At 39.4% G+C, this 23,862-nt stretch overlaps 1 protein-coding gene and 1 pseudogene across 2 annotated transcripts; both read right to left on the reverse strand.

The window, feature by feature from the left end:
- Nucleotides 1–268: 268 nt before the first annotated feature.
- On the reverse strand, nt 269–19,689 carry LOC146705535 (cholesterol 7-desaturase nvd). 2 transcript variants are annotated; one of them, XM_085463235.1, is made up of 7 exons: nt 19,173–19,683; nt 14,127–14,315; nt 10,336–10,514; nt 6,290–6,415; nt 6,053–6,172; nt 5,098–5,274; nt 269–3,170 (listed from the first exon to the last, which is right to left on the reverse strand). In XM_085463235.1, exons 1-7 carry the CDS (start codon nt 19,576–19,578, stop codon nt 3,009–3,011), a joined length of 1,359 nt encoding a protein of 452 aa, XP_085319361.1. In that variant the 5' UTR covers nt 19,579–19,683; the 3' UTR covers nt 269–3,008. The 2 variants fall into 2 exon arrangements, with proteins under 2 accessions (XP_085319361.1, XP_085319362.1); XM_085463236.1 differs by lacking the exons at nt 269–3,170; nt 5,098–5,274 and adding an exon at nt 5,444–5,641 and having other exon boundaries at nt 19,173–19,689.
- A 1,515-nt stretch (nt 19,690–21,204) lies between these two features.
- On the reverse strand, nt 21,205–22,615 carry LOC146705536 (zinc finger BED domain-containing protein 4-like; annotated as a pseudogene).
- Between the last annotated feature and the right edge of the window lie 1,247 nt (nt 22,616–23,862).

Here is a 23,862-nt window from a genome sequence, read left to right on the forward strand (position 1 = left end):
GCCAATTCCAGCTCTTGTGGAACAGATGTCTTTTGGTCAGTCCCATCTGTCGCTGTTTGTGCGCCTGCTTTGTGATTCTTGTCACTGCTGTCCTGATGTTTGTACCCAAGCAGAGGCTTTATCACTGAGTCGCTTACATCTTCTGTTTTTTCTCCGTTGGATTTGTATACTTCTCTGAAATAAGCTTCCTCTGTAGATGACTGTTGATCTTCTTCCAGTGTAATAACACCTTCCTCCTCAGTGTCAAACACTTTTGCTTCAGCCATCCTTCATTAATAAGATTTTAATACAGGCAACACAGCTCTAGCACAAAGTCGACTATGGCAAGTCTACTTTCTTCCTGCACTAAGCGGGCCAATTACTGATGTAATGCTTTAGTATAAGGAGAGCAACACAGTTTTCCCACCTCTAACTGAGATAAGAAAAGTACATTCGCAGATAAGGAGTGCTAAGAAATAATGTGCACCTCAGAGAAGTGCCACTGGCCAAGAAGAACAGTGAACATTTCAGCATTATGCTCAATTTAACATACTAACATATTCACTGCAACTGAAAGCTTTTGCCGGTTCACAAATGCATGAGTAAGCACATTAGAGCATAAGGGACAGATTTATTCTTCATATTGATACAAACATCACATCTGCAGATTAGACAGGCACAAAGCACATGTTAAAACTGAGAAGGTAGGAAGCAGTTTATCTGATATTTTAACAACTATTGTGCTTTAACATTGCTGCTTGTTTGCTTTGAAATGTGTCTTCTCTCATCTAATGCAATCCAACAGAAATTAAAAGTGCAGAAAGCCACATCGGCAAATGCAATAAGACATTATTATAACCTTTATACAGTTAAACACCATAGTGTGTAGTAAAGACTCCTCACAGTACTGCAGTCATCAGTGATTACATTGGGAACATATGCCCAGATTAATTAAACACCCAAGTGTAATATTCTATATAATATAATAATAATAATATAATATAAGTATAAATATTAGCATTCTATGTATTAGAGCTATCTGCTTTCACAATCTTAAAAAATATCCTAAATTTAATTGAGCATCAGTGTCTTATCACATTAAAACAAATGTGCAGCAGCAAGCATTTGTGACAGTGCATTATAAATTGCAATTATCAAATCACACCGATATGATCACTTCATCATTTGCAATGCATTATATATATGAACAATTATTTTCTTAAAAAAAAACAATGAATATTTCAATGCCTGCTATAATCATGATTTGCATATCAACAAAGAATCACATGAGCACATGTAGGTGGAAAAGGTCAGAGCTGCTTGCAGAGCTCCATTTCACCTCCGTGTGTTTGTCTAACAGCTGTTTGTTGTCCTCTTCTCTCTCACTGAAAAAAATGACTGCATGCTAACTGTCCAGGAATAAACAACAAGCAGCAGTTCTGGCACGAGCATTTAGTAGGTGTAAGGTTTTCTCAGATGTTTATGGGAACCAAGTCATCATATGAATGACATAATATTTCACAAAACTGGAGTCATAAAGAATCATTTGTAGCCATACAACCAACAAGCAGATGATGACATGGGTCCTACTAAGCAGGACAAGCAGTACCTTGGAAAACTGTGCAAATATGTAGCCAGAGCAAGTAGTGTTGTTTTGAAGGGAAATAGCACACAGACCAAAAACTGATTTGTTTTCAAGCAGCAGCTTCCAAGACAAAGAAATGTAGAACAAAATGTAAAAACCTGCAATTCTGAGCTCCAAAAATAAATAGATTCCCATAGACATTGAAGCTAAAATGCCTGGATTTATGACACATACTTTTGGCCTGTTGCTAAATTTTATTTTGGTCTCTATCAAATATTCATCTTAATGACAACTGTATGGAGGGTGCAAATATTTTTGTTCTGAGGCTTAATGTTATGCGAACACAGGTGACCATAACTGCTAGATGTCTACCTGGCTTCACCTTAGCTAATTCGAGTCATCTCATCGAACCTCTGATAGTTCAGTTTAATGCTAATGCTAGCAAGGTTGGTTAGCAAGTTGCTTCTATGGACAACACAGGTGTAATGCACACACCTTAAAGTGCTACAAAATAAAGGCAGAAACCTTTTTTTTTTTTTAATCAGGCTGTAAACAAGGTTTCAACACAGGAGTCTGTAGGGATTGAATTATGTTTGGAGCCAGCCTCAAGTGGCCACTAGAGGTATTGCAGTTGTTGACACATTGCATTGCCTTCGTCTCCAACTTCAGAGGCTTCCTCTTGGTTGAAAAATAAAATAAAATAAAATAAAATAAGACTTAAAAATTGTTGCATGGTCCTTTTAAGTTGTCGTGTCACACCACTGAAACAAAGAGACTGTTGTCAGCTGGCTGCTGAGTAACCTGAGAAATCATTTAAAAAACAAACACGCCTGCTCTTACACCTGCAGGTCAAACACAGCCAAGGTTGAGTACACATTAAAGATGTAAATTTACAGTGTGAGGCATAAGAGCATAACAGGGGAGAAGAAGTAATAACTGCATTCTGAGGCAGAAGAAGGAAGCCTTTCCTATGATCTCAAACTACAGGCAGACTAAAAAACAACAAAATAGAGAAAGTCCCTTAGTCAAGAGCAAATATTGGGATATCTATGTATATGTTTCACAGTTTATGTTATAGATAGTTGGCCTGGTGCAGAGTAAAACAGTTTTGACAATCAAACAGTCAATAGGGGATTTCTGGTGTCAGGGTATTGGTTGTTTAGATGTTTGTGAAATCTCAGTGGCACTTCAGGCATTTTATAAGGCTGGAAAGTAAAATTACACACATCAAAAATACCCCAAAAAGAGGTCTTTAACAAGACAAGGTTTGAGTCCTTTACAAAAAAATGCATATCTAAATTGCTTAAACTTGCCAGGCTTCTTGGCTCCCCTTTTCATCAGCAACAAATACAAATGATTGGTGAACGCCTTCGTCCAAAGCGTCAGATTAATGTACTCTGACCTGATAATCTCTGCTTAAATCTCCTCTTGTGGTTCGGGGAGGTCAAAAGTCCAACTTGTCACGCTGGTACTGCAGCCGTGGGCTGTTCTCACTGTAGAACTGACTGAACCAGCGCCTGTGTTTTTGGATGGCTGAATCTTCCTTTACAAGAAGAGGCTTGGAGACATACTTCTTATTGTTCCAGATCATCACATCACGCTCAAACTGAAGACAAAACAAAAACAAGAGAGAGTCACGGGACAGCACTAAATATCAAACATAATTATAAGATTTTTATACAGTAAAAGTTTTAAGCCTACTTCAAACATTTTTATTTTTAACAATATCCAACTTGTCCTTGATGATAATGAAGCAGCCCAGCTGAATACAATTTGTAAAGGAACAGATTTTCACTGAAGTATAACAAGAATTAAATAATGAAAACTATACTGGTGTCTTTTTGCATTAAATTACAATACTTTATCAGCAGGGGTTTCTTTGTGAAGTGCTGCTCATTAAATGTCACTCCATAGTAACTCCGTCAGCTGCTGACATTTCAGTGAGAACGCCCTTCCACTGCTGTCAATACCAAGTGGAGAAAAAAAAATTTAATCTAAAAACATAAGCTTGGAACATGAAACTGTGCAATCATCTTCCTTTATCTTGTGTTTGTTTTTAATTAAACTATGTATCTAGCTAATCAAAGTATTTTGTCTGAATATTTTTAGAAAATCTTAATGGAGGACAAGTCTAGACATTTTAAGAACCAGACAACTTTTCCCAAAGTATTTTGAGCCTACTATTATTTCTTGTTAAAGTGCAACTATGTGTCTTTATCACCAAGCTAATTATCAGGTTTAATGAGGATTATTCACACCTTATCCGTGACTGTGGTGTTACTTCTCGTGATAATGTGGAGGCTGAATTTAATCAAAGGCAGAGTGGGAGGTTAATGTGCACAGTGATCTCTCCAAGTTAGAGCAGCACTGGGGTATATCTCACTAATAAATAGCAATAAATTGCAGTTTCGATATATGAAATGAAAGATAAACAACAAAAGTTTAAATGTGATGGAACAAACCAGTGAATAATAGCCCACCCATTGACTAAAAGATGGGGGGGAAACCCTTGTTTGAACAAACTATGGGTGTTAGATGAGAGTAAGTGGGGCATGCAAGGCAAGCAGTGCTTGCCAAGTGAAATCTAGAAAATGGACAATAAAAGTGAACTAAAAGGAAAGCGATCTCTCACCTTACAATTTAGTATTTGGTCCTATAAAGAATCGTTCCTTGTTTGCATCCATCCTGTAAGTTACTGCCATCTTTTGGCCAAAAGTACCTACTGTCTCTGGAAGCTCAACTTAAATATAGTTTCTGTCATTTTCACAGGGGGATTTGTAACCCAGTATCAAAGACTGCAGCTGGGGAAGCTGAGATAGGAGCTGCATTTCACTGATGTGAGATCAGTTATTAGTTCTTATACATTATTATACACATGTCCACACACATGTGAAAACAAGAGGGAACATTTGCTACTAAGCAATCAAAGTGCAGGTAAGTTGTCTCTTATCACTTTGGCTAACATGTGTGACGTAGAGGAAAGTTGAAGATATTAAGGCTCAGTGCAGCAAGATATAGAAGATAATAAAAGTCATCCAGGACAAAATCATTAAAAATCCTATATGTTTTAATCAGCTCCAATCTGTCATGTTAGTGGAACAGTGTTGGATCTGTTTTGTTTTGTGTCTATTTTGGGGGAGGGGATCATCTTCTTTGCTTGCCTTTCAGCAAAAGCCATTATATGATACTGCCTTAAACTTAGTGAGTTAGAGCAGTTCATCTACTATTTGTAAGGTTGGTGGTTGAATCCCTGGTTGCTCCAGTCTGCCTGCCAAAGTAAAATGCTAAAACCTATGTTATTCCTGATGTGTTCATTGGAGTATGAATGTAAGATAGAAAGAACTTTGACATAGAAACAAGTGCTTGTGTTAAAGGGCAAATGAGCCTCAATGAGTTCTCAAGTACAACAGAAAAGTGCCATATAAGAGCCAATCCATTTATCAGATAGATAGATAAGGGTCAAATGATGGCAGCATAAATTATATGTAAACAAGCCTGTGTTATAGTTATCATAAAAGATAATGGTACTGCACCTGAATGCACTCCACTTTGAGGATGAACTTGGGCACCACAGGTGGGATATTAGACTGATAGAAAATGGTGTGAGTGACACACTGCAACAGAGGCTCCACAGGAGTCACACAATGCATGATTACACCCCGGCCCAAGAAAGTTTGGTCAAACAGCAGAAATACTATTCCTGGGCCAACCTGAAAGATAAACATGTAATATTAGCACAATTTAAAGTTTTCAACTTTTCCTGATAAGCATATCTATACACTTAGGGTTCATTCATTTAGTCAGATTCACTAGCAGTTACTGTAGTAAAAATGTATTTTGCATCATTTAACATCAAGCCTTATTTCCAGATAATTAAATGCCAAAAAAGCATCAGTCTGTTCATGAGAAATTAATGCTTGAAAAACACATTTACATGCATGGTTAAGCTCAATAATGCCTGCCTCTCATATTATATTGCTGCCGATCTCCCACTGCTGGCCACAGTAAACATATCCTGCTTCCAACATTTGTGTTGCGTGTAAATGATCCAGCTCCCTCTGCAGCCTTGTGGTTAACCTAGGGAAATTAGTGGTTTCAGGCTACACTTGCATATCATTTTTTTACTCACGCAGCAAGGCAAAAAGTCACACTGTGCTGTGTTTTTTGCTTAAGCAAAAACGACCATTTTTCTCAGGCTGATCAGGCCAGTGATGTTCGACATTAGAGATTACAGGAAGCTTTGTCAAACCCGGTTTTGTTACAATGCCGACAGCAAACTGTACTGTTACTGCACTGTGAAACATAATGTTTATTGTTGAAATGTACTTCTCATCCAATTTAAAAGGACGCTTACAGATCTAGCATGATTTATTTTGGTTATATCTAGTTTGAATAAAATTTATAGACAAGACCAGTGATTTGTGCCAGTTTAATGTACAATCAATCATAGGGAATTGTTTAAAAAATGGCATTCCTGGTGTACTGTACCTGTCTCGCCACAACAGAAACATCCAGAAGAGGCCAGTGGCATCCAAACACTCTAAGTGCATGTTTCACAAACATCTGAGAACAATGCTTGTTAGGCTCTGACTCTGGTTTCCAGTCAACCTTCAAGACACACAGTGAAAAACAGTGTCAAAATCAAAAGTTGCAGGTATAACAGCGAACATATTCACCTTAGTGGATAACGGGAACATCAAATTTAGTTTAGTGTTTCCAGTTTACCTTCCAGTCATGTTGCACAAATTCCCAGATTTTGCTATTGGTGTAACGTAGATCTGCTCCACTGAGCATGCTTGGAGTGTGAAGGTGCGACAAGTGAGCTATGTCCGCTGCATTTTCTGGAATCTCCTACACAGAAGAGAAGACAACTAGTTATTAGCAAAAAAAATAAAATGCTAGCATGTGGTATATTGTTTCTGTCTGTTGATTTCTAAGATACATGTAAAGTCCCTTAAATATATTCAAAGATTGCAAGAAAGAACATGTATTGACTATACTGCATGAAATGCATAAATGCCTTGCTGTCATGTTTTGGCTGTGTGCAGGCAAGAGAAGGACCCAAATGCAAAACTCACTGAGACAAAAATGAACTCAAAACACTGCTTTATTGCAGGCTTGGAAAGGAAACAAAGAACAAATAGAAATTGGGAAAACTACAACTAAATCATACATGAAAACACAGGGCGACTAACACAGCTATGATGGAGTACGTAACACTGACAAAACACAGGGCTTAAATAATGAGCCACAGGAGGAGAGCACAGCTGGGAGTAATTACGCAGGATGAGACAAGGGAAGCAAAACTAGAAACATTAACATAGGACAGACTGTAAAAGTAAAAAAGGAAACACACTGACTGAACTCAAAACATGTAAACTTAGCCGACTGTGGAGACAGAACAACGGCTGTGTCCCAATTCAGGGTCTGCACGCTTGAAGTACGCATTTTAAGTGTGATTACGTCACCGCCACGCAATGACGGCTGTCCCAATTCGAAGTGTACTTCAAATGCATACTTCAAATGCGCCGTCGATTTCCCCAAATATCAAGTGTGGTCCGGTGCACGCTTCGTGGTCCCATATATCCCACAATTCATAGCGCGGCGGTGGGTGTGGATAATTTTGCCGCAAAATACGGCAGAAGGGAGCGGCCTAAGAGTGAACTGTCAATAGTAAGTACTCAATATGACGTCACTTATTTATGTGCGAATGTTTAATAACGAAGAACATTAAAACATTGCTGTTGCCCACATGTCGGCAAAGTTATGTGACATTAGTGATGTTTGTACTTTCAGCCTCTACATATGTATATATATATATATATATATATATATAAAAAAAAAAAACACCCAGCACGCCCCTGCAGGCGGTTTATCCTTCAAGCTCGGGTCCTCTACCAGAGGCCTGGGAGCTTGAGGGTCCTGCGCAGTATCTTAGCTGTTCCCAGGACTGCGCTCTTCTGGACAGAGATCTCCGATGTTGTTCCTGGGATCCGCTGGAGCCACTCGCCTAGCTTGGGAGTCACCGCACCTAGTGCTCCGATTACCACGGGGACCACCGTTACCTTCACCCTCCACATCCTCTCGAGCTCTTCTCTGAGCCCTTGGTATTTCTCCAGCTTCTCGTGTTCCTTCTTCCTGATATTGCTGTCATTCGGAACCGCTACATCGATCACTACGGCCATCTTCTTCTGTTTGTCTACCACCACTATGTCCGGTTGGTTAGCCACCACCATTTTGTCCGTCTGTATCTGGAAGTCCCACAGGATCTTAGCTCGGTCATTCTCCACCACCCTTGGGGGCATCTCCCATTTTGACCTCGGGACTTCCAGGTTATACTCGGCACAGATGTTCCTGTACACTATGCCGGCCACTTGGTTATGGCGTTCCATGTATGCCTTGCCTGCTAGCATCTTGCACCCTGCTGTTATGTGCTGGATTGTCTCTGGGGCATCTTTACACAGCCTGCACCTGGGGTCTTGCCTGGTGTGATAGACCCCAGCCTCTATGGATCTTGTGCTCAAAGCTTGTTCTTGTGCTGCCATGATTAGTGCCTCTGTGCTGTCTTTCAGTCCAGCTTTGTCCAGCCACTGGTAGGATTTCTGGATATCAGCCACCTCCTCTATCTGCCGATGGTACATACCGTGCAGGGGCCTGTCCTTCCATGATGGCTCCTCGTCTCCCTCCTCTTTCTTGGGTTTCTGCTGCCTGAGGTATTCACTGAGCACTCGGTCAGTTGGGGCCATCTTCCTAATGTATTCTTGGATGTTCGTTGTCTCATCCTGGACTGTGGTGCTGACACTCACCAGTCCCCGGCCCCCTTCCTTCCGCTTAGCGTACAGCCTCAGGGTGCTGGATTTGGGGTGAAACCCTCCATGCATGGTAAGGAGCTTTCTTGTCTTTATGTCAGTGGCTTCTATCTCCTCCTTTGGCCAGCCTATTACCCCAGCAGGGTACCTGATCACGGGCAGGGCGTACGTGTTGATGGCCCGGATCTTGTTCTTACCATTCAGCTGACTCCTCAGGACTTGCCTGACCCTCTGCAGGTACTTGGTGGTTGCAGCTTTTCTAGCGGCCTCTTCATGGTTCCCATTCGCCTGTGGGATCCCCAAGTACTTGTAACTGTCCTCTATGTCTGCAATGTTGCCTTCTGGTAGTTCAATCCCCTCAGTTCTGACTACCTTCCCTCTCTTTGTTACCATCCGACTACACTTCTCCAGTCCGAATGACATTCCAATGTCATTGCTGTATAGCCTGGTAGTGTGGATCAGTGAATCGATGTCTCGTTCACTCTTGGCATACAGCTTGATGTCATCCATGTACAGGAGGTGGCTGACAACTGCTCCGTTCTGTAGTCGGTATCCGTAGCCAGTCTTGTTAATGATCTCACTGAGGGGGTTCAGGCCTATGCAGAACAGCAGTGGGGACAAAGCATCTCCTTGGTAGATCCCGCACTTGATGGTGACTTGTGCTATGGGCTTGGAGTTGGCCTCTAGTGTTGTATATATATATATATATATATATATATATATATATATCATAATAATGTGACAATACTATAATATTGGTCATATTATATTTACATTACCACAGTGAGATGACTTTAGTCTCATGAACAACAAGAGCTAATTGTTATTTACTAACTACTCTTGAACTGACTGTTCAGTACAGAAATGAAGCCCAACAATCATGTTTTACAGTCCCGTGGTCTCAGCCTCAGATACTCAACTAATCAAAGTTATGTCATGACAAAAATGAATCACCAACAAAACATTTTTTCTCCTTCATTTATGTCATACTATCTTGCGTTTCTTGCGGTTAGTATCATGGTTGCTAGGCAACCTGAACAGCGCAACGAAGGCCAGACCGTCCCATTTCACAAGCCTCTCACTTCCGCACTACTCGTACTTATAGTACGCACTGTACGTAGTACGCGTAGTGCGCGTACTTCAAGCGTGCAGACCCTGAATTGGGACACAGCCATAGAGACGTGAAACATGGGACAGAAAGGCACAGTAGACATAATGACGCCACAGGGGAAGAGTAAAACAAAACACAGAAGCACAGGACCTCTTTCAAAATAAAATAGGAAACAATGAAACACTGACATGACTACATGAACTTAACAACATAAGAAACAGACGTGAAACACATAAAGGATAAGGGAGACTTAACACAAGGGTTGAAAACACAAGGGGAATATAATAAGCAAATGAACATAGAAAACCTAATGAGCTTAAACATACACTATAAACATCAAAATGAACTAAAACCCAAAACGCTGGGTCATAAGACCCAGGATCGTGACACCTTAGTATACTCTAGAGATATCTTAGTATTAGCACAAGTGTTGTTTTAGGGAGATGAAAAGCTTGTAGCTTTGCTTCTGATCAGAACCAATCTGAATAAATATCAACAATGCATGGTTCATTGCAGTGTGTGAGGAGTGACCATGAAAAGGAAACTGATGCTAAATTGAAGGTAACTGATGTACGGATGGATATAGAAACACTACCCTAAAGACAGTGTACACTACTGACATACAAATCATTAGAAGATAGATTAGTTTTTTGTCACAACATACATTTTATTTATAGAGTGACTTGGAATTCCTTATGGAAGCTTGCTTCTGCCACTGAAAAACATTATGTCATTATATTTTTAATATCTTTATATCTTTTTGTCACCTATCTCTAATAGGTGACAAACAGAGAAGATACAAGAGAAGATACAAGTTTCCATACATTTCCACTCAGATGTATGAACCATACCTGTATATGAGCATTAATAAAATGCTCAGTTCTCCCCCGATAGACCCACTCATCATTTGTGATCTCCGGCTGCTCAGGGACAATCCACTGAGGTCCTTCTCCATCACAGTGAAACCAAACCAAGATTTGCTTGTTGACCTCACAGCTGGGCCAGCTGCGCACGCTGGCAAAATCAGGCACTGATGGACAAATGAAACCCCAGACTAAATCACAACCCCTTTAACCCTCTACTGCATGACTTTTTAATTTTGGGGGAAAAAATATTTCTCCCTATTTTGGAAGAGATTTAGGATCCCTAATAATATATCAATCATAAAATTTGACACCCTGCCCCCCCCAAACAGATATTAGTTTGTTGCTTCAAGGCAACACTGTGCAACAAAGGTAGTAAAATGCCAAGTTATTCTATAATAAGTTGTATTAGTACAACAAGGATGAACACATAAATAAACAATGTAAACATTTCACAAAACAATAAAACACCAAAATACATCCAACATTTGACCCTAACCCCATGCACGTGCGCGCGCGCACACACGTTGTGTTTCCATCACTTTTGGGGACGTTACATTAACTTACATTAATTTCCTGGACACTTATCCTGACTCTACCCATCACAAGTCCCTGCCTGAACCTTACCCTAACCCTGACTCAAGCCTTCACCCTAAAATTGAATGATTTACCTTGCAATTTGTCCCCATAAAGTAGGCGAGACCTCACAATATGAGTGTGTAAACAAATTTGTGTCCCCACAACAATAAGTAATACATGACCACACACACTGACACCCACACAGCAATATTGGTATGGCAGGGATCAGGCCCACACAATATGCTTACACATGGCCCACATACCGCAAAGAATGACGGCCCTTTGGTGGCCCAGACCTAGTTTGCCAGAGGTGGCCCACACATGGGCCAGCACAAGGCCAGTTTCAGACACCCTGGTCGTTCTGTGCTGGCCCATGTGTGGATTACCTCTGGCAAACCTGATCTGGGCCACCAAAGGGCCGTTATTCATTGCGGTATGTGGGCCATCTGTAGGTGATGTGCAGCCACGGGCCAGTTGTAGACACACTGCTGGCCCTGTGCTGGCCCAGAACGGTTTCAGCTCTGGCCCCAGATGTCAGCATAATGTGTACCTTAATCAAGCCATGCAATAACAACATGTGCCAGAACATGCAAAACAGTGCAAAAGTAACATGCCGAAACTCTGTTCAGATAGTGAATGGACTGATTTTTATGTAGCGCTTTTCTACTCTCCCAGATTACTCAAAGTGCCGGCTTGATACCAGATCCTGGCCAGACCTGCTTACTATGTGGGCACTAACACACACACAGACAGTTACTTTACCAACTGACCACTGACCCCTGAGCTCCTAAGTGTCCCTCAAACCTCATTCAGGGATCCACTCCTCTACTTCACTGTCACTCCCTGAAAGCTCACTGTCCTCACTTTCTGAGGACAGAAAGTGCACATTCCCTTGGTTTCCTTGCATAAAAAGTTTTTACATCCATGTCCTGTAATTATGAGTAGATTGTAAAGTAAAAAACATTGACTATGATCATATAAATGCACACAAACACATCTCTACACACATATCCAAATGCATTATATTGCCTGAAAAAAATTGGGCTAACTGCGCAGTGTTGCCTTGAGGCAACGAATGAAAATGAACAGTTTTACAGTATAAATAGATTTAAAAAAGTAGAACAAACAATCAAATATGCTTCTTAACATATTCATGCACATACAAGTATATTTTAATATACATTTATTTCACTATAAACATGTAAAATAGTGATCTTTATCTTGCCTCCTAATGGAGATGTCTCTCATGTAGTGCAGCTTGCAGAAAGGGGCCCTACCCCCCCAAATCAAAGTCACACCTCCTTCAACTCATCATTTTCTTGGAAAGAGATGTGCCTGGTAGCATTGTTTGAAAAAAAATAAGTTGTTTTTTTTTTTTGAAGGGCCACCGTAAGGCATGTAAATGTGGTTTGTTGCCTCAGGGCAACGCTATGCAGTAGAGGGTTAATCAGGATTTACTCTATTCTGTACACCCATGTAGGGCTGCTCAATTAATTGAATTTTAATCACGATTACGATCTGGGCTTTCAACGATCATTAAAAATGACTGAGCCGATTATTAGCCCCTCCCTCATGCTTTACTCTCGCGCTGCTCCATGTGGCAAATCAAGCGCACTGCTCTGCATTTCGAACACGCGTCACAACAATTAAGAGGACCCGAGGGAAGCTCGGAAAGCTAAGCAGAAGTTATTTGGAGAGGAGTGGACTGCCGTTGGTTGAAAAGAGAGGTAAAAAAAAAAAAACTTAAGTGGTGTGGAAACATTATGGCTTCGCGGAGTCGGACGTGGATCAAGTAGACACAGTGTGTAAACTTTGCTATGGTGTCGTAGCTGCACCACAGAGCAACACTGCAAAGTTCACATTTTTCATTTATTTCTTATATTGCAAACATTTGCGCTGTTATCAGTATTTGCACACTATTTTATATTATTTTTTAAAGTCATTATTCAATACATTGTTATTGTTAAACCTTTAAAGCCGGTCAGAGCAGCATGCTCATTTTTTGTAACTATTTTTAAATCCCTGTAGAACCTGAACGCTAAGCTAGCACAATAAATTTTTTTCCATATGAAACCAGAGGAGTTGTACGTACTTCTTATGCCATCAGCTTGTCCTCGGTCACGGTTTCCTTCCACATATAGCTTTGCAAAAATTGCATAAAAAGAGCTTGCAGGAACAAAAACATAATATTCCAGAAACACGCTTTGACGATCCGATCATGAACTTCCCACATTGAACAAGACGCCAACGCGAACTATCGCAAGTGACGTCGTTTTTGCGGAAAATGTAGTTTTTTACTTGTAGGCCTTAGAACTCGAATTGCACTGCTGGAAATAGTTTATTTTGATGCACATGCACATTCTTTGCAAATTTGCATCATAGGATTGTTTTTTTGTTTTTCCTGCAGTATATAAAAATTGCTGTATCTCCAAAAATAAAACTATGAAGACACTCAAAATAAATTTCCTGTTGTTGTAAACTATTTTTTGCAACTTTTTTGTATTTAAAGTTTTGAGGGATAAACCTCTTAAATTTCTCCAAGTAGAAATATATGTAAAAACAAAAACGATTTTCAATTTTTTTGTAGTTTATTGCACTTTTTTGCAATTAATGTAGTTACTATGGACTTAATGCATACACATTTTTAAAATATGGGCTATAACAGTTGTATTGATGTATAGCAACTTGAAATGCTCCCACAAATGGCACTACAGCATGTAAAAAAATAATATAAGCTCTGGCGGACGAAATAAATATCGTCAAATAATCGTGATCTCAATTTCAGTGAAAATAATCGTGATTATCATTTTTGCCATAATCGAGCAGCCCTACACCCATGTCAGTTAACATCTGACCAATAACATCCAATAACCAATAATCATAACCAATCCAATCCAATAACTAATAACTGACCAATAACATCTGACCCTGGTCTGTTTACTTCTAAGTTTATATAATATTTTAAGCCATTGGCTAAGCATATTCATGCACATCTGAAGATTAAACTGCCATCAGTTTCAGATTTGGACCTAATATTTATGAAGGCTTTAAATGTCTTCTCATTACAAATCGCAATGAAATGTTCAGTAACTTGCTTTCTTTATGTAGGTTTTCTAAAATAGTGATTTTTGTTTCTTAGCGAGCATATTATCCAAACATTCAAGGTTACTTAGAACTGTGACATAACAATATTATAATACCTTTTTCTGCATAGGGAATCTTCACACATACACCATTATCCCCCTGAAACTGCCATCCATGAAATGGACACTCGATGCAGTTCCCAAACACCCGTCCACCCACAGCAAGGTTGGCACCCAGGTGAGGGCAGTAGGCATCCACCACATAGGCCTTTCCATCGTGGCCCCGAAACACTGCCACCTGCTCACCTATGATTATAAGCAGAGAAAGGTTTTAATACTGGGTTTGTGAACTGTCACTAATGGGCCATAGTGGATAACAGTACTGTGCAAACTGTAGTTTTTGTACAGTTTTATCCAAACCAGACCAGTGTTTGCATATTTATTGTACAGTTCAAGAGAAAGGAAAAACAAACGTGCATTCTTTGCAGCATATTCCCTTTTCCCCGCTTCTTAGTATGTTCCTTAGTGCCCTACTTGGAGCAATATAGCTAATTATAGACAGCACTTATTAACGAAGAAACACACAAATTTTCCAAGAAACAACCCAACCCATACACAGAATTAGTAATTATTATGCCAGATTTTACATTTTATAATGCACAACTTTGTGTTTCTTAAATTATTCCATTAACAATTAATGCCACCCATAGAAGATTTGTATGATCTTTGAAATGATTCTGATGAGCTTTATTTTGTTTGTTGAAACAAAATCAAATGCAGTTGCATCAGAATTACTGCGGCACAAAATTTTAAATGGAACGGTGCACACCTATTATGGTCAAATGGCGTTCCTAGTGGAGGTCTTCTTGGAAAGTGCTTCCTGTGGTGCATGTCTAAATTGACACAAGATCAGAAGATCTCTTCCTACTGTCTTTGCTGGATTTTTAGCTGAGCTTTCGCTCTGTCGTGCTCAGACAGCACTCAGGTTGGTGCAAGCTGAGCAACTGTAGTATAGAGTGACAGCTGAGCAAGCTCTACTAGTGATTAGTCAGGGTACTAAAAGAATCTGAGACACCAAATAATCCAGATGAAGGGTGACACAGCACTGCACTGCTGCCCCCAGACTGTTGGGAGAGCAGAATTTAACGACACTACAGAGAACTGCACGGTGGAAAAGACACACTCAGCAGAATTTAATATGTGAATGCATTACTGCAGAGAAAAGTTAGGAGGGAGACACAGCAGGATGCAGATCCTGAATGGGTGCCAATCTTTTTTTGGGTCAAAAGAATTTGGGGGAGTAAAATGTCAGGGGCTACAGGGAGAACTGAACCTAGAAGATATAGTGAGGAAGAAAGCGGAAAAGAGAAGTTAGAAAAATAAAATATATCCAGTGTGAATTATGGGTAGAGAAATGTGTATGTTATCTAGAGAAAAACAATCTGTATGCTTCTTATTATGTTTTCCAACATGCTGACACACCCTGGTGGGTTTCTGGCAACTTCTCAAATTGGCAACCACTGCTCTGCATCACACTTGCAGTGTGTAGGAGGTCTAATAACCTGCCACACTTGTACTCACAGTAAGATTCCCAACGTGTAGAAAAACCAATCAGTCAACATGCATCTACTTGAGAAAACTTTTAGCTACAAAACCTTTCAATTGCTTATCTTTTTTTAGCATATATACTTTCCAAATTCTCTTCAAAGCCTCTTTCACTCGTTACCTCCAGCTTTTTGATATCTTTATGTTTGCAAACCTTGCAACCTTGCAATTGCTTCTTTTTCTTATGTTATAGACATGAAAAAAATGTGTTTTTGTTTTTTAAAGATGATTTAAATGTACCAGATAGTGTTGGTTGTTGTTGTTTGTTTTTCGAAATAAAGGCACCCAGTTAATCAAATGAAATGAAATATTTTCAAAATAAACCTCAAGGCAGCTTTAGGGAATCAGCATATCTGAAGCTATAGTTATATCATTCAAATATCAAAATATGGAGCTCCTTATGACATGTGAGCTTTCAATGTGTGTTTTCAAAACAAAATTTTTTCAAAATACTGTTTTTAAAAATATTGCCTTTTTTTACTATACTATACAGTTTAAAATGTTTTATTTTTATTTTCAACTGTCATGATTGTTTTCATGTATTTTCCAGTGAAACATAAAAGTTCATTCCCTTTTTTGAAGGAATGCCATTCAACTCAGTTATTTTCGTTTTGTTTTTGTGCAACAACTTTTTCAAATTTGTGCTTTACCTGGATTAATTCTAATGATCTTTTTAGCAATGCAATGCATTTAAGTTGGTTCAGCAAATTGACTTGGGATTTAAGTATTCTAGCAATACAAGCTAATGCGATGGAAATGCATCTTGTAGTTTGTAACGTGATTCTCTGTTATGGACAGGGTTAAAAAATAATTGCACAGTCACAACGTGTTTGATCATTTCTGATATTGGTGTTATGGTATCCCTTTTAGTTACTAGTCCCATAAACATATACAGAGTGCCAGTCATAGAAACTATGATGTCAGTTCACTTTTGGGTGCAGTTCAACTAGAGGCGACACTCTCTTCTGATAAAACATGTTTACAAAGGATAAATATAACAGATGTAAGGGGATTAGTTAAATCACAGCAGACAGCATTGGAATGTATAAAATGTCTGTGGTGGTTGATATCAGGTGGTGTTTCAAATTGGCGTGAAATGAAAATAGTAGCTGCTATAACGTGGCTTTGTTATGGTGCTGATTTTTTTTTTTTACTTTCTAGTTTCTAGAGGGAGAAATAAATCTGAATCTCATTTAAATATGAGATTCCAGCTTTATTCCTCCCTCTTTGTTTCCTAGCTTCATTGTTTTCTTGGCCTTAGTGTGTTTCCACGTTTAGGTTTCAAGTTGTTGTAGTTTTCAGTTTCCTTTGTACTCTGTGTTTTGCATTTGTTCAATCCTGCCATCAGCCTTTAATAAATAGCTTTCTTTTGTTCATCTCAGTCCGCCTGCCTTCACACTCACGCAGGCCTGGGACATACCTAGCCCTTGAGCACGGTGTATTTCTACAATGCCAAACCCTCATACAAATCTAAAAATGCAATGATCTAGTAAATGAGTCGTTCTATAAATACAGAACGAACAAACAAATGAAAAGGTCTCCACGAACATTAATGAAGATTGCATTAATAAACTACAGCTCCACCTTGATGTGAAGACCAGTAGATTGCTTTGCTAACTCTGATTGTAAGATCCAATAAAATGTATACTGACGTGAAAGGTTGTATTTGGTGAAGTCAGTTGGTGGAGACTTTTGTAGCACAACAGCCTAACTCAACTGTTGTTCGATGATGTTTGCTTTTCCTTTATGAAGGGTGTTGCAGACAGGGCAGGAACACAGGATTACAGTATGTTGCTAACTTGTGTAACTCACTTAAAGAGCAATTGATGAAAAGGTGACTGTTATTTACAACTGTGAGCTGAATCCACAAGAGCAAGTCTCACTTTTTACCGGTGGATATCTTTTCCAGGTGTGAAATCCTCTCATACACTGTTTGTTTGTCATTTACTGAAAGCTATGTGACAGAAACCTAAAAAGCCCGACAGGCTCTTTGAAACCCTTTTGAACTCAAACTCAAAGAAACTCTCTGAAGAGATCAAACAGTCCCACCACATATCAACATGAGAAGCACAAATCTGTAAGTGAAACACATCAGCGGTTGAATCAATACACATAAACTTTAGGCCATCAGTGATGAGACCGTCTTGTTGTTGATCACAGAAAAACCTGATGCAGGAGATCAAAGGGGTCAGCTAGTGCTCACACATCAAACCTTATCATTAAAGACAGATCTTAATAATAAAATGTGATGTAATAATAAACAAGTGTTGGATTAGAAAAAGAATAAACACTAGATATTCAAATGAAGAGTTCTTGCAAGTTACCAGAATGATAAAAAACAATTATAAAACAAACCTAAGGCTCTAGAAAATGTGCATTCATTAAAGTTTTCTTCTCTAATTCTCTAATCAAGAAAATTATTAACGCATTAATTAATGAAGAAACTAGCTCTTATTTCAAAGCACTAATGTTGCCGTGAAGTAATTAACATCAGTAATGGCAACACTGTGTCTCCAAGGCGCCTTCAAACCAAACATGCAGGTGAAGCTTGAACCTTTGTGTAAAAGAAAAAATGTTACTAAGCACCATAATGCACAACCGTTTTCTTAACAAAGGCCTGGCCAACGTGTTGAAATGCTTTTACATTCCCTGAATTCCAAAAATATTGTAATGTGAGCTTGTTTCGTCTGTCTTGGCAACAGTCCTACCTGGATGAGATAGCAAACATCTGGGTTGCTGGAAAGGTGGCAAACAACTAAAAGGTCTGACAATAATGTTACTTGCTGTGCTTCAATAAGTATCACACTTATTCTTTTACACACCTGAGAATGAAAGTTTAAATAATTCTGTGTCGGGCACTTGTAACACTTACCTGACTGCTTGAAAAGAAATTCAGCTTATCCCTCATGATGGGGGCAAACTGAATTTGGTGCATTTATACTTTACCCCATACTGTACCCCACACTTTCACCATGCACCCAGAAAACAACCAGCAATTTGTTTACTCATTCAAAAATGCAGTTTTGACAAAAATAACTAACCATTAACAACTATCCATTATTAAAATTATGTCAGCCATAAATTATGTGGAAAAGCCCTGCAGATGGAATTTCTGATATTGTTGAAAGGCATGCATAGCCGAATAAACACCTGTAAAAATAAGCCTACATATAAGCCTACAAAGCTCAGTCTAATCACTCAATCAAACTTTGAGTTAAACTTTAACAGTCACGAAGGGTCATTACATCATTGTCCAATTTCCAAAGTCCAAAGTAAGCTGCTAGCACACATTTAATATCCCCCAAACTTTTATTGAACACATATATAGCCTAATTTTAAGTTTACAGCTTTAAATGACTCTTTAACTTGCTGCAACTCTGTTAATAAACACGTTGTCTAGTCAGCCTGCCCGTATACCAGCATCTGATTTATTTATTTTTTGCTGGTGCTTTTTGTTTCTTTTACTTAGCATTTGCACACCATATACTGTAACGTAACTGTGTTTCTTCTGTTATTCCCTGTTAAGAGCAGTGATCCAACCACCACTATGCATCGTACCTAGAATAGACACACTTTTGACCTCGCCCCTCTGCAGCATGTGTGAGTCCAGGACTCGGTACCAGCCGTTTGGGTAAACCGGTGGGAGCTCCCCGATTTTCCTCCTGCGCCTGGCGTCGTTGGCTGCCTGCGCTTTGGTGCGACCGTCCTCCTCGACGTATCCCACGTCTTCGGGCGACCTGAGCAGTTCCAGAGGACTGAAGAGCTGCCGGTACAGCCAGCCTATAGCGAAGAAAAGAACACCGACGGAGAAGCAAAAGAAGGCCCGGGCTGGGGCACAGCGTAAGCCCATTTCGCTCCATATCGGGTACCAGCTGCCCACAGAGCCCAGCGGATCTCCACCTTGTGTGATAAGCATTGCACCCACTCCCAGCCCGATGACGGCAGCTGCCTTCGCGTTGGACATGTCTGAGTCTCTAACTTGCAGACTGTCACGGTCACTTTATAACGAACACCGGGCACTTTGGACACAGACCAACATTTTTTTTTAAGCCACACCCGGGCCGACTACAGTGTACATAAACGCAGAAGTGGGATGGCCATTTCATAGTGAAATCGACTTTCTCTCTTGAGGACTAATGTTTAACATTAAATCCTTCAATTCTTTTTTATGTTTGGCGTGTAGATGAGAAAATTACACACACACACACACACACACACACACACACACACACATACATATATGTACATATATATGTATGTTTCATGACTACAAGACAAGAGACAAAGTATCTCCCCCTCTGTTATGTAAATTGATGTGTGCCAGTGTATGAGTGTATTATAATTAACATTAAATATGTTTTTATTAATAATAATTTATTTATACTTAAATGTTATATTGGCAGGATTCTACAATGTTATCTGAAACATGATTAGACTCGTGTGCTGTAAACGCCCTCTAGTGGCCTTTGTAATAAGAATCATGTCAAAAGTCAAGTTAACCCTCTGAGTGAGGCGTCACTGGTGATGAGACCCAACGCTACAAACAATCTTAACAGTAGTTAAGTTCTAGTTTGAAGAAAAGCTTTTTGAAAAAAGAATAAACTGAAATAGTTTATGATGCATGCAATTTAGAACAATTATTTTTCACGTTCTCTCATTGCCAAGACTTGGGGAAAATAATTTAAAGATGATCATCTATGATAAAGATTTTAGATTTAATCAAAATATCACTGATCTGATCCTATAGTTAAAACTAACTACAAGAAAACAAATTATATTATATGTGACAACTTAGATCTTGTTAGTATTGGTTGGTGGGCCTTTGTTCCTACTCAGTCCTCACAGATTCCCATCTAATATACGAAATGACATAGCATATTTGGGAGCCTTGACAATACAAATTTCCAGAGGTGGGACCAAGTCATTGTTTTGCAAGTCTCAAGTAAGTCTCAAGTCTTTATCCTCAAGTCACAAGTCAAGTCTCAAGTAAAGTCAAGCAAGTCAGAGTCAAGTCATAAGTCAAGACAGACAACTTTCAAGTCAAGTCCCAAGTCCGAAACTTTGAATTTCAAGTCCTTTCAAGTCTTTTTTGTAAAAACAATGTTGCAGTTATATGTTAGGTGTAAATAATAGACCATGTGTTCTCTCTTTTTTTTTAAATCTGTATTTATCTCATCACCTGATGAAACAAGTAACTTACAAAATATGCACAAACAAATTCTGAAATTGCACCTTGTACAGGTCAATTAAACTTTGCTGGAAGAACAGTCTTCCTCTAAATTACAAATTCACAGAACAAACATTCAGTGAAAAATGCAAAAGCAGAAGCAGATTTCCTTATGTACAAAACAATGAACCATCGCAGTAAAAATTTAGTGCAGTGTGATTAGCTTGTCCTCTCTCTCTCATCTAATATATATATATATATATATATATATATATATATATATATATATATATATATATATATATATACATATACATATATATATATATATATATATATATATATATATATATATATACATATATGAACAATGAACAAGAATGTGCAAGAATGTGCACTTTAACTATTTCAGTTAACTATTAACTATTCTGCATTGCATTTCCAAAAGACCGAATTGGCCAAAAGTCTGTCAGTCATTTGTGCACGATGAGGCCGTAGAATGATGCCACCATAGCTGAAAACTAGCTCCACAGGAGCACTACATGCAGGTACTACCAAAACTCTGGTGGCCACATGAAACAGAGAAGGAAGAGTCTGCATGTTCATTGCCCAGAACAAGAGGGCGTTCTGTCCATCAGCAATATCCAGGTAGTGACTTAGCTGTAGAGCTGGACTCTTCCCCACATCCTTCTTCTGCCTCTTACAGTAAGCAGCAAAGAGTCCTCCATCTTCACAGGCCTCTTGGTGTTCCTCACCAGGAGTGACAGGTTGCTCTGACTTTGCAGGATCTGCCGCATCTTGCAGGATCAGATCTGGCAAAACAAATTAACAACAGCAAAAGAGCCTTTATTACAATTTTAGACAAAAAAATACAGAAAAAATATAAACTATATTCAATCTTTACCTTTAACTTTCTGTGTCACCTCTGTCTTTATGTCACACTGCCCAACACATGGTGTTCCACCCACAACAGAGAAAATGCTGGATCCAAAGCAGCTGCTTTAAGGTACACTGGATCTGAAAAGGGGGCAGTGATCCCATCTTCTGCTCTAGCCATTCGCACATTGATAAAGATTCCAAGAAATCTTTTGTTCAAAGATGCTTGAAGGCTCCTGACCAGACCTTTCAGGAAACGGACTTGAGGCTTCACTTTCTCAAGGTGGTGATTGAGGGACAGCACGGATGGAACAACAGCACTAATCGTGACTATTTTCTCACCTTGTGTCAAATCTGTTGCTTCTCCAAAAGGCTTCAAGATGTCCACCATCTCCTTCAACAGGTTCCACTCTCGTGTTGTGAATAATAACTCCTTGTGCCCAGCCATTTCAAGAACAGCACAGAGTTTTAGATGTTCACATTGGATAACTGCCTTCACTTGTCTCCGTGTTGAATTCCATCTTGTGATTACAGCAGCAGGGATCGCTTTCTGTTCACCAAATTCAGCTTCAAACACATCTTTGAATGTTGTGCTTGTGTGCAGTAGAGAGCTGAGCTTAGATAACTTTGAAAGTGAAGGAGATGCCACTTTGGTCTCTGACAAACCATCTTTCACCACCAGCTGAAGTGTGTGCGCAAAACACTGCAGGCGCTGTGTCTTTGCCATAGCAGCACCTACTGTTTCCTGATCTTTCAAGGTTAAGTCATGCCAGAGCTCTGGGTCGTCAAGATGATCACCATCATCATCATGTTCCTCACCTTGCTCAGTGGGGAAGCACACAGTGAATGCTGGTTGAAATTCAAAGGGGCAGGTTGCAACCAATAATCAAGTCACTTAATAATGCATTCGTGATAGCGTTCTGCTGTGGATGAGTCATGCTGTACTGTCCGGCACAAGTGTCCATAAACTGTGATATGAAAGGCTGTTAAGGTTCATTTGTGATCCTCTTTTTCATCTGGTATTCTTCAAATCTGATGGAGGTAAGCATATTGACTATGTGCACGTTAGCATATGCTACTTCCGGTGCGGAAACTCCTGTGGGGAGCTTTGTTTCCGGTGTCCTATTTGCGCCCTGTTTACGGTCCAAAACAAGTTAAGCAAATGAATGAATCAAGTGGCGATTTACATTTCTATCGATGTCTTGGGCATTTACCCAATATATCTGTAAATGATGTTCATCGACTTGTCGATATTTTTCCCCCGCGACTCAGAGAAAAAGAGAAAAGGGATTCAAATGTTATATTTCTCAGCTGTCCCTCGTTTATCGCGGGTGTTATGTTCTAGAAATAACCAGGGATAGGTGAAATCAAGTAGCCAATTTTATTTTTTGACGGTGCAAAACGTTTCGTGGACATACAGTACTGCACTTCAGAGTCACACCGCTAGCGATCGATGCAGCGATTCTGTACTGTACAGGAGAGACGTCACGGAGGAGATCGTCTGCAGCGATCAGGACGCAGGAAACAATGTGACGTAAAAAAAAGCATGCAAACTTGCACTAAAAAATCCGTGAAACAGCGAGGTGAAAGGTGAACCGCGTTATTAGCGAGGGACCGCTGTAATTTTGAAGGTAAGTCACAACATACCCTTCGTAAATACTAATGTATAGAAACCGTTACCAGCAATCATTCATTTTTTGTGTGGCTTTTTTCACGGTTTGTTAACATGCTGTGTAGGTGTGTACTTGACTAGCTGATATCGACATAATGGGAGAAACATCTGGTTTGACTATTCTTCACCTGTAGTTTGAATGCTGCCTGTTTAAATCATAATAACTGACACTATACAGAGATGTGCTTCTGAATGTGGATGATGTGTCTTCTGCATGCAGTAATGCAGTTCTGCTTGTGTTGAGTGATGTAAACAACTGATCGATCTAAACGCTTTAAACATCAAAATTGATCATTAGATTTTTTATGACACAACAGTGGTGAGTGTTCCCACCTTCTGCTCTTTGTAACTTAACACGACCTTTCCATTTTTCGAGTTTTGGACATGATTTAGAAGTTAGCATTTTCTCGTGCACAGGGTCAATTATAAACTTTGTCTAAATTATGTCCTGGGTTTTAACTATTTAATAATAAAAAGGAAACACAAAAAACACTGAAGGTCATGAAAATTAATTGAGATTTAGCAATTCAAGA

This window comes from Copadichromis virginalis, linkage group LG7 (genome assembly GCF_057382275.1).
Source record: "Copadichromis virginalis isolate Kocher_CV1m ecotype Utaka linkage group LG7, C_Virginalis_male_GT1.1, whole genome shotgun sequence".
Lineage (NCBI taxonomy): Eukaryota > Metazoa > Chordata > Actinopteri > Cichliformes > Cichlidae > Copadichromis > Copadichromis virginalis.

Bases quoted from the DNA above. Each gene is read 5' to 3' on its own strand.
- LOC146705535 (XM_085463235.1), bottom strand. From the start codon at position 19,578: ATGTCCAACGCGAAGGCAGCTGCCGTCATCGGGCTGGGAGTGGGTGCA. The intron at 5,275-6,052 runs GTACAGTACACC...TTTATCTTTCAG, and splicing joins TTTCTGTTGTGGCGAGACAG to GTTGGCCCAGGAATAGTATT. The intron at 3,171-5,097 runs GTGCAGTACCAT...TTTTGTCTTCAG, and splicing joins TCAAAGTGGAGTGCATTCAG to TTTGAGCGTGATGTGATGAT.